The sequence below is a fragment of the Choloepus didactylus genome, chromosome 4, assembly GCF_015220235.1.
Source record: "Choloepus didactylus isolate mChoDid1 chromosome 4, mChoDid1.pri, whole genome shotgun sequence".
NCBI lineage: Eukaryota > Metazoa > Chordata > Mammalia > Pilosa > Megalonychidae > Choloepus > Choloepus didactylus.
The window spans coordinates 138,522,990-138,535,095 of NC_051310.1; the positions used below are offsets into that span (position 1 = coordinate 138,522,990).

Here is a 12,106-nt window from a genome sequence, read left to right on the forward strand (position 1 = left end):
AGCTGTGGTGGAAACAGCAACAGAAGTAGAATTAGATGTGGAGACTGAAGATGTGACTGAATTGCTACAATTTCATGATAAAACTTGAACAGATGAAGAGTTACTTTATGAATGAGCAGAACAGATGAAGAGTTACTTTTTATGGATGAGCAAAGAAAGTGTTTTCTTGAGATGCAGTCTACTCCTGGTGAAAATGCTGTGAACATTGTTGAAATGGCAAGAAAGGACTTAGAATATTCCATAAACTTAGTTGATAAAGCAGTGTCAGGGTTTGAGAGGATTGACTCCAATTTTGAAAGAAATTCTGCTGTGTGTAAAATACTATCAAACAGCATCACACGCTACAGAGAAATCCTCTGTGAAAGAGTCAATTGATGTGGTAAACTTCATTGTTGTCTTACTTTTACAAGTAGCCACAGCCATGCCAACCTTCAGCAGCCACCTTCCTGATCATTCAGCAGCCATGAACATGGAGCCAAGACCCTCCGTTAGCAAAGAGATTACCACTAACTGAAGGCTCAGATGACAGCATTTTTTAGCAATAAATTATTTTAAATTTAAGTATGCACATTGTTTTTTAGACGTAACACTCTTGCACACCTAATAGACTACAGTGTAAACATAACTTTTATATGCACTGGGAAACCAAAAAACTTATATGACTGGCTTTATTGTGAGATTTGCTTTATTTTGGTGGTCTGGAACCAAACCCACAATATCTCAGAGGTATGTCTGTACTTCCAATTCTGAAATTCTTTGATATCTAATTTTGCTTTTGTAGTTTTTGCTGAATTTAGCTTATGATACCCTGATTCTTGATGGATTTTATAAGTTTGAACAATGAGTTTATGTTTGGTGGGGCTTTATCTAAATGACTTCTATGATGCCTGGCTTTAAGGATGTTTTTATCTTGAGAGGATTTTCATTTGTTTCTGTCATTATAGCAGGACATGATTACTCAGAAAACACTTGTAGTTAATTTCTGGGCTTGGTCTCCCAGGCCACACAACTGATAAAAGTTTAAAACCCAAATCTGAGTGAGGGTAACAGATTCTCAGAGCAAAAACATTTTTTAACCACCCACTTGTCCCTTTGATAATGGCTGAATTTTACAGAAATTATTACAGTGTAATTTACATAGGAAATATTGCATTAAGGATATAACCCTTTGAGGGGCGTGGCGATATGGTGGAGAATGTGTGAGAGTGTCTCAATTACAACTTCTGTGGAGTTGTCCTGGGTAGGCCCACCTGTCCCCCTTTTTGGTTGTTAAAACCTGTGACAAATGCTCTAGAACAGCCAAACCCAAAGCTTAAGCATTAGCTTGCTTCTCTTATTATTTTGGTCCTTAGAATTTCCCTATTTAATGAACTCATTTATTAATTAATGGGCTGTTAATTATATTATTTTTAGTATTTCTGGATTTTTGGATGTTCTTTGTATCAAAATTTTCAAAATATCCTGCCATATAGAAAGCTATAGAGATATATTTATCAGATAATTTTATGGGAAATACTTTAACATTTTTAGGCCTACAATGGTGAAATAAAATAGTTAGGCCTTAGACAATATAGTGTACTCATATGGTATGGTAATGTAATATAACTGAATTCTGTTTTGTTTATAAAGGAAATGGGAAGACATGATGACCTCTGGTCCTTATTCTATATGTTGGTGGAGTTTGTGGTTGGTCAGCTGCCTTGGAGAAAAATAAAAGACAAGGTAATTTTGGAAATGGAATTGCCCATTTTGTCAGGGGAAAGAATAAAAATTTCTCCTGGCTAAGCATTTTTGTTGAGATCATTGTCTATAAGAGTATTAAAATTTATAAGCACTTTCACTCTATTCTAATATGCATATTTTTCTTTGAGCTGATATTAGAGATCTAATTAATAGTCTGCCTTTTCTACATACATGAAGAATAGTTCTTAAGTTAAGTGCCTTCATTGCTTCTGATTTGATTTTTAGCTGTCCTTCTTAGCTGTTACTTTTACTAGTTTTCTGTGTCTCTTTTTTAATAAACGTAGGTCAAGTTAGCTTTTAGATCTTAATTGTGACATTATATTGTTTGATTTGAAAATAATAGACATGTATGTATTGATAAGGAATAGTAAACCAGATTTAAGATCACTCTTTTAATGAACTGTCAATTTACTGATGCAGAGCTCTGTGTCACCCTTTTTGCTCTGCGACCAAACTTTTGTGCAAGTATTTTATGTTTCTTTTTTTGGTTTCGGCTTTTGGCTTTGGTTTTTTCATTTTTAAATCCTTTTGCATTAAGCTGTTAGTAAGAGATCAGACCTTGCTTTCTTCTTAATTACCCACTATTCATTCTCTAGTACATATGCTAGAGACTGTTTCTCAGGGGCTCTTAATACATAGCTGGAAAGACAAATTGACTTTAGCTCCTTTTCTTTTTACTTCTCAGGAGCAAGTAGGCTCTATTAAGGAGAGGTATGATCACAGGCTTATGTTGAAACATCTCCCTCCAGAATTCAGCATCTTTCTTGACCATATCTCCTCTTTGGATTATTTTACAAAACCAGACTACCAGGTAACCATTTTTGTGAGTTCTTTGGGTTAATTATTCTTTCTCTTTTAGCCTCTGCTTTCACACATTATTGCTTTGAGAGCATTATAAATGAGTATGGGAGGTCCCTAGAATAATACTGTTTTAATGTTTCCTGCGAAAAGTGGTATAATTAACTGGTGATAACAATGTTAGTATTTTCATTAGAAAATTTTAGGTTTGTTCATCATGTAACAGATTTCACTGTTCCTGCTGGTATTCATCTGGTATATAGAGCTTCTGTTAGTTCAATTATATGTTAATTCTGTAGCTAATTTTTTTATCAGAGGATATTATTCAGCTAGGTAATACATTTGTCAAGGGCTTGAGGGCTGCATATTTTACGTTTATATGCTATGGGACAACAGTGAAGATTATTTGTTCTGTTTTCTCTGTGGTCAGTGAGTCATTTTTTTAGTACATTAGTTAATGAGGCCTTAAAAGGGTTTACCACAGATTTACGACAAATTTTATTGCTAACCAACCAGATACATTTCAGAAGGATCTGATGCTCCTAGGGAGAACCTGGTCATGGCTTAATGCAAAATGGTCACACCACTTAAAGCATAAATGAAGCTACACATTGATTAATAATAATAACAATAATAAAAGTTAGTGGTAGTGTTTTTATCTACAAAGGACAACACAGACTCTATTGCCTGTTAATAGTTTTGTCTTCATGTATACATTCTAAAATGTTTGTGCTGTTTTCGATGTATTATGTCCCCCAAAACACCATTATCTTTGATGAAGTCTTGTGTGGGCAGAAAACGTATTAATGTTGATTGGGTTGGAGACTTCTGATTGGATGTTTCTGTGGAGATGAGATCACTCAACTGTGGGCGATATCTTTCATTGGATAATTTCCAGGGAGGTGTCGTCCCACCCATTCAGCATGGGCCTTGATTAGTTTATTGGAGTACTGTAAAGCTCAGACAGAAGGAGCCAGCTTGCTACAGCCAAGAGGGACACTTTGAAGAATGCACAGGAGCTGAGAGAGGAGCTGCAGATGAGAGACAGTTTGAAGATGGCTGTTGAAAGCAGACTCTTGCTCCAGACAAACTAAGAGAGGACAAATGCCCCAAGAGCAACTAAGAGTGACATTTTTGAGGAACTGCAGCCTAGAGAGGAACGTCCTGGGAGAAAGCCATTTTGTAACCAGAACTTGGAGCAGACGCCAGCCACGTGCCTTCCCAGCTAACAGAGGTTTCCTGGACACCATTGGCCATCCTCCAGTGAAGGTACCCGATTGTTGATGCATTATCTTGGACACTTTATGACCTTAAGACTGTAATTGCGTAACCAAATAACCCCCCCTTTATAGAAGCCAATCCGTTTCTGATGTTTTGCATTTTGATAGCATTAGCAAATTAGAACAGGTCCTTAGAGACCTTAAGTGGGTGAGCTTATCTTCTTCCTTCCCATGTGACTGTTTGCTTATAGACTGTCTAACCAGGAGAGAAAATACTGATCATGAATTGCTAAATCTTTAAGACAAGACTCAAGAGGAACTGAAAAAATGTTCCAACTTTCCAGGTGGGAAATTATTTATGTTTATTGACAGAGTTTAATGAGGATATAAAAATTCAGCACAGTAAAAATTTCTTTTATCACATCCTCCATTTAGTTATGCCTGTAATCTAAAGAAGACTATCATATTCAACGGCTGAAGTTTAAAACATAGACCGATAAGTAATTTAAATTAACAAGTTATTGTTTTCAGATTTTTCATTTGGCCATTCTCTTAGGGCTTCTGTGTCTTTCTATCACCTAATTACAAAACAAACTATAGTAATTATCCTATTTTGGGAAGAGAGAGAGCAGGCATAACAAAAATAATCTGTTTTTTTTTCCTGTTCTCTGATCGTTCATAAGCAAGAGTGGGAGGAAAGAGCAGGTGGATGGGAGAAGTATAATTGGGAAAAAGATGTTGGTATAAGTAACTGTTGGAAGAGATGGTGTCTTCTGGTGACTAGTGTCAATGTGACATCAAGTTCCAAAAATGTCTGAATTTTGCAGCTTCTGTCTGCTGCTCCCAGCATGGCTCCCTGTGGTGATCTTCATTTTGACAGAAATTGCTTTCTTTTCTGAAGGCTCTTGTGAACTAAACTGTCCATATAGTTAATTTTATGGTTGTGAATTCATTCCTGAATTTGAATTTGAATATCATTCTTTCAAAATTTTAAATTCTTCATGAGACTACTTATGGTAGTTAAAAACAATGGCAAACCTCCTCCAACAATAAGCAAAAGCATACCAGTATCTAGCCTGACTACTTTCCTAGCTACACAGAAGGTCAGATAAAAGTGATATAGCTCCAGCGTTGTATATTCAGAGTTAAAACCAAAGTTGATATATTGTTTACAATTAACAAGTGTTAAATTATGCTGTTTTACAGAGCCACTTTCATTTTGAATGTCTGTATTTTATACATCTATAAAAAATAGAATTTTAAGTCATGGAGACTTTTTAACTTAGCAAGTTGCCCATGGCTACCACCTCATCCGGAAACCTGCCTCTGCTCTCTCCCATGGCAGGTAAAGAAATAGAGAATACAGATTATTTTGGTTTCTACCAGGAATCCTTGCTGCATGTCTCAATTAGAATAAAGGTTAAGACTTGCTTTTGGAAAGGGTTGTGGTATTTTGGGAAATTGCATCCCCATTTATCAATACTTACTATTTATGTATGAGTCTGTCTTCCCAAATGGCTATTTAAAAAAAAAAAAACAAAACTATTGCAGTAATATACATAAAATACAAGATTTGCCATTTTAACCACATTGAAGTATACAGCTCATGCATTAATTCAATTACAGTGTTGCACTACTATCACAACGTGCATTAACAAAGCTTTGTCATCATCCCAAATAAAAACTCTGTATGCTTTAAGCAACAATTCCCCATTCCTTTCTCCCCATGTCCCTGATAACCTCTAATCTACTTTCTGTCTCTGTGAATTTGCTTGTATTTCGTATTTCATAAATAGAGTCATGCAATATATGTCCATTTGTGTCTGGCTTATTTTACTTAGCATAGAGTTTTTAAAAAAAAATAAAGATATTTTTCTTTATTAGAGAAGTTGTGGGTTGACAGAACAATCATGCGTAAAATACAGCATTGCCGTTCTGGAAGATGGTGGATTAGGAGAGACAAAGCAAAATTCTCCTCCTTGAAAAACACTAGATAAAGAACAGAAAGTGCTTCATAACAGCAGTTCCAGGGTTCCACCAGCTGGGCAGGGAGTTCTATTCCCAAGTGAGTATGTACTTGGAGAAGCTGAGAGACTGCATTTAAGACCGGTGAGTGTTTGGCCCAGAATGCCACCGGCGAATGGGCTGTTGGAGCTGGCTGGCAAGCCTGGAGGGGAGCAGTCTTCGATGCACCAAGTACCCTCATCAGCACTTGGCTTGGGTGATAACCCTTTGCAGACCTGTGGCCAAGAGCCCCTGTGCCAGAGACTGGCGGTTGGAGCAGACAGATGAGTGTGGAAGGGGGCAGCTTTCCATGCCTCATGCAGCCATCTTTGCAGTGGGTTTAGGAGATAACCTTCACAGCGCAGAGGCAGAGAGCTTCCTTGAGGGAATTGGGATTCAGCGGGCTTCTAACAGCATCGACTCATTCTCCACAGAAGCCTGCGGTGGTGCACAGCCTAGAGGCAAGGTCACCACACAAAGGTGCCAGGAACTCTCCCTCAATTCCAGGGATTTGCAGATGCACGGTAGATGGACACTATGGGGCATTTGATCTGGAACGTCTGAGACCACTGTGTCCTGGAGCGGACTCCCTGCCAAACTGCATAGGGCATGCCCTCTGCACAGGGCTGGCAGTCCCAACTGCACATGGAAAATTGATGCACTGATTGGACCTCCGCATGGTTTGGACCCCTATTCAGTACATAGACGAAGTTTGGGGAGAGCTGGCTTGAGGGTAAGAGGTGGCTCAAGAGTACCATCTGCTGGTAGGTCAGGGAAAGTGCATTCCACCAAGCTGTAACTCTGTCAAATTATAGAAAAATGTTCAAATAATACTGTATATCCTAAAAGAATCATATCAAGATAAGCAAATGCCAAGAGGCCAAAAACAACAGAAAATTATAAAGCATATGAAGAAACCAGAAGATATAGATAACCGAAATGTCCAAATTAAAAAGCCAGAGGAGACACAAAACTTGGAGAAATCAATCAACAAGGTACAAACAAGCATTAGTGTCATGGCTCAGGATAAAAAGGACATGAAGAAGACCATAGAAGAGCATAAAGAAGAATTTCCAAGAGTAAATTTAAAAATAGCAGATCTTTTGGAAATAAAAGGTACTATTGATCAAATTAAAAATATTCTTGAGACATGTAACAGCAGATTTGAAGAGGCAGAGGAAAGAATTAGCAAACTCAAGAACAGGGCAATGGAATGTGAAAACACAAAATGAATGGTGAAAAAAATTGGAAAATTTGACATAGATAGCAGAGGAATGATGGACAACATAAGCACACAAATACAAGAATCATTGATGTTCCAGAAGGTGAAGAGTAAAGGGCTAGGACTAGTATTCGAAGACATTATTGGGGAAAACTTCCCAACCCTTCTAAACAACATAAATATGCAAATCAGAGATGCCCAATGAAGACTAAATAGAATGAATGCAAGTAAACTCACTCCAAGACATGTTCTGATCAGATTGTCAAATGCTGAAGAGAAGGAGCAAGTTGTGAAAACAGCAAGAGAGAAGCAATTCACCACATACAAGGGAAACAACATAAGACTTAAGAATTGAATATGCAGTGGGCACCATGGAGATGAGAAGGCATAGGTATGATATATTTAAAATACTGAAAGAGAAAAATTGCCAGCCAAGAATTCATTATACAGCAAAGCTCTCCTTCAAAATTGAGGGAGAGTTTGCAATTTTCACAGACAAACAAATGCTGAGAGAATTTGTTAACAAGAGACCTGCCCTACAAGGATTACTAAAGGGAGCTCTACTGGCTGAAGAAAAAAGGAAAGGAAGGCATGGAGAAGGGCACAGAACTGAAGAGTATTAGTAAGGGTAACTTAAAGGAAATAAAGAGAGATAGGAAAAAATAGATCTGACAACTAAAAACCAAAGGATAAGATGGCTGATTCAAGAACTGCTTTCACAGTAATAACATTGAATGTGAATGGATTAAACTCCCCAATTAAAAGATATTGATTGACAAAATGTATTAAAAAGTATGAACCATGAATATTCTGTTTACAAGAGACTCATCTTAGACTCAGGGACACAAAGAGACTGAAAGTGAAAGGATGGAAAAAAATATTCCACCCAAGCTACAGGCAACAGAAAAGAGGGGTAGCAATACTAATTTCAGATAAAATAGACTTTAAATGCAAGGATGTCATAAGAGATAAAGAAGAACATTGTATACTAATAAAAGGAACAGTTCACCAAAAGAAATAACAATCATAAATGTTCATGCACCCAATCAAGGTGCTTCAAAGTACATGAGACAAACATTGGCAAAACTGAAGGAAGTAATATATGTTTCCATGGTAATCGTGGGAGACTTCAGTATACCACTCTCTCATATAGATAGTTTAGCCAGACAGAGAACCAATAAGGAAACTGAGACCCCTAAACAATGTGATAAATGAATTAGACTTAACAGACATGTATAGAGTATTACATCCCAAATTTCCAGGATATACATTCTTCTCTAGTGCTCATGGAAGTTTCTCCAGGATGGATCATACGCTGGAGCATAAAACAAACCTCTATAGATTTAAAAAGACTGAAATTATTCAAAGCACATTCTCTGACCGCAGTGGAATGCAACTAGAAATCAATAACCATCAGAGATCTAGAACATTCACAAATATTTGGAGGCTAAACAACACACTCCTAAACAACCAGTGGGTCAAAAAAGAAATTGCAAGAGAAATTGCTAAATATCTAGAGAGGGAGTGAAAACAAGAAAACAGCATCTCAAAACTTATGGGATGGAGTGAAGGTAGAATGAGAGGGAAATGTATAGCTCTCAATGCATACATTAAAAAAGAAGAGCTAAAATTAAAGAACTTATGAAACAACCGAAGAATCTAGAAAATGACCACCAAACTAATTGTAAAGCAAGTAGAAGAAAAGACATAACAAGGATTAAAGCAGAAACAAGTGATAAAAATAACAATAGAGAGAATAAATAAAATCAAAAGTTGGTTCTTTGAGACAGTCACCAAGATTGACAAACCCTTAGCTAGACCGACAAAGTAAAAAAGAGAGAATACCCAAAGAAAATAATATATGAGAGGGGGGACAGTACTTCGGATCCCAAAGAAATAAAAAAAAATCGTAAGAGGATACTATCGACAATTGTATGCCAGCAAACTAGAAAATTTAGAGGAAATGGATAATTTCTTGGAAACACATGAACAATCTAGACTGGAGAAGAAATAGAAGACTCAACAAACCAATCTGTCATCAAAAAGCTTCGTACAAATAGAAGTCCAGGACCGGATGGCTTCACAGGGGAATTTTACCAAACTTTTAAAAAAAACCTGACACAATTCCCAGTCAAACTCTTTCAAAAAGTTGAAAAAAAAAAAAAAAAAAAAAGAGCACTACCTGATTTTATGAAGCCAATATCACTCTAATACCAAAACCAGATAAAGATGCTACAAGAAAGGAGAACTACAGGTCAATTTCTCTAATGAATATAGATGCAGAAATTCTCAAAAAAAAAAAATACTTGCAAATCGAATCCAAAGACACATTAAAAAAATCATACACCATGACCAAGTGGGGTTCATCCCAGGCCTGCAAGGGTGGTTCACCATGAGAAAATGAATCGATATAATGCAATACATTAACAAATCAAAAGGGAAAACCAAATGGTCATCTCAGTAGATTTTAAAGAGCACTCAACAAAATTCAGCATCCTTTTTTGATAAAAACACTTCAAAAGATAGGAATTGAAGGCTTTGATGTGATAAAGAACATATATGAAAAACCCACATCAAGCATAGTACTCAATGGCAAGAGACTGAAAGCCTCCCCTCTAAGATCAGGAGCGAGAGAAGGATGCACGCTGTCACCACCATTACTAAACATTGTGCGACAAGTTCTAGCCAGAGCAATCTGGCAAGGCAAAGAAATAAAAAGGCATCCAAATTGTAAAGAAAGAAGTAAAACTGTTATTATTTGTTGATGATATGATCTTATATTTGGAAAACCCTGAGAAATCAATGACACGGCTACTGGAGTGAATAAACGGATTCAGCAGAGTAGCAGGATACAAGATTAATGCACGTAAGTCAGTAATGTTCTTATACACTAAAAATGAGCTAATGAAGTAGACACTCAAGAAAAAGATTCCATTCATAATAGCAACTAAAAAAATCATCCTTCAGCAGATGAGTAGATAAACAAAATGTGGTATGTACATATGATGGACTACTACACAGCAGTAAGAAGAAACAAGGTTGTAAAACATACGGCGTCATGGGTGACCCTTGAAGACATAATGCTGAGTGAAATAAGCCAGGCACAAAAGGAGAGATATTGTATGTTATGACTAATGTGAACTCCATGAAAAATGTAAAATAAGTGTCTTATAATGTCGAATATAGGGGACCTAGAGAAAGACAGAAGTTAGTGAAGGAGGAATGTTAATCTAATATGTACTGATATGATGAGTGTGAACTTAATGGTATGGGAATGGTCATGTGTAACTATGGTTCTTAATGGGATTATAAGTATCAGTGACACAGTGAAGACAAACATGATTGTAAATGGGTGTTTAAAGGCATGTAACCCACAGAGTAGCAACACAAATCTAAGTAAGTGTTAGCATGATATACTTATAAGGTATGACACTAGTGCAGAGGGTTAACAACAGAGTAGTACATGGAAAAGCTGCCCATTACATATTAAAGGCTATGTTTAATAGGAACATCTTACCAATACTACACTAATATTAGGGATGAATAATTAGCAGCTGATAAGAGCTCTGGGATGTATTATGTGATGATAATTTTTTAAAGTTGAGAGCAATGATTGTACAGCTGAGTGAAGATAACGTAAGAAACTGACCATTTATCATGGGGTAGAATATATATATAAAGTGAAATTAGGAACCCACTCCTTAATAAATCAGGCCCTTGAGTTGAGGCTTTCTTTTGTGAAACTTAGTGCTGTAAATGGGAGGCTGAACCTTCCTATAATTATGCCTAAGAGGCACCTCAAGGGAACCTCTTTTGTTGCTCAGATGTGATCTCTCTCTAAGCCCAACTAGGCAAATAAATTCATTAACCTCCGCCCCACGAGGGACATGACTCCTGGCAGTGTGGGACACAACTCCCAGGAATGAACCCGGCAGTGAGGGGTTGAAAATGTCTCTTGACCAAAAGGGGGAGAAAGAAAAGTAACAAGCTGCAGTGACAGTGGTTGAGAGATCCCAAATTGAGTCAAGAGGCTATCCTGGAGGTTTCTCTTATGCAAGCTCCATCTAGACCTCCCAAATGGCCACAGTATGCCATGCCCTTACCATAAGTAGTCCCCAAATACCTCGGTCCCTGCCTGAGATTCTATAAAATATTCACTCACTAAGTTTTGTCTCTCAGAAACTTAAAACCACCAGAGTGTTCCTATGTCAGACAAGCCCTAAAACCCAGAGACAACAGCCTCTTTGAGAAAAACAATGAGATGCAGCCCCATTCCCCATAGTGTCGACACCCCCTTTCAATATGAACAACTTAGGGTGCTTACTGCCTAGTCATCCCTGAAGATGGAGAAAGAGATTAAGTGAGAGGAAGGAGTAGCAACAAACAAGATAAGATTTAACAATCATGAATGAATACTAAAACTTTATATAAATATATACGTATTTTTAGATGCTGGGGTGTTGGAATGGCTGGAAGGAGGTAAATGATACGGTGGAACTGTAACCTGTAACGTCCTTTGAAATTTATTCTATAGCTGCTCGGTGAATTGTGCTTTCAAAGTCTTCACCTTTCTGTATATACCCTATATTGCATAATAAGGGAAGAACCCAAACTGTGGAACTGTAACCCATAACAATTTTTTGAAATTACCTATATAATGGCTTGTTGAGCTGTATATTAAAAGTTAACATGTTATATTTTAAGTATGTTATATTTTACAATAATGGAAATGGAACTGTGATTGATGACACTTTTAAATTTGCTGTCTACCTACTTGTTAAATCGTTCTTTGAAAATTATTACTGTTAATGTATATACGTTTTTTTAAATTTTATGTATGAAAAATTTAAAAAACATTTCAGACAAAACAAAGGAATAAAAAAAGCAAATATCCTAAAATAACTACATTGCTTTCAATATGCTCTTATCATACCTCAAGAAAATTAACAAACCATAGTGATTCCTGAGCATTCCCATATCATTAAGATTACCCTCAATGTCTTAACTGTTCTTATTTGATTATTGTTCTCCCTTCACTAGTTGCTATCTCTAGGTCCTCTATATCTACAATATAAAACACTTGTTTTACGTTTTTTATGGAGCTCACATTAGTGATATC

General features: G+C 36.8%; 1 protein-coding gene across 3 annotated transcripts in view; it reads left to right on the forward strand.

Annotated features, from left to right (window-relative positions):
* TTBK2 (tau tubulin kinase 2) overlaps positions 1 to 12,106 on the forward strand; it is a 296,380-nt gene that overhangs the window by 170,792 nt on the left and 113,482 nt on the right. For all 3 annotated transcript variants that reach the window (XM_037834173.1, XM_037834174.1, XM_037834175.1), the window contains 2 exons: positions 1,630 to 1,722; positions 2,429 to 2,554. In XM_037834173.1, coding sequence (XP_037690101.1) covers positions 1,630 to 1,722; positions 2,429 to 2,554 — 219 coding nt within the window. The remainder of the gene's footprint in view (positions 1 to 1,629; positions 1,723 to 2,428; positions 2,555 to 12,106) is intronic.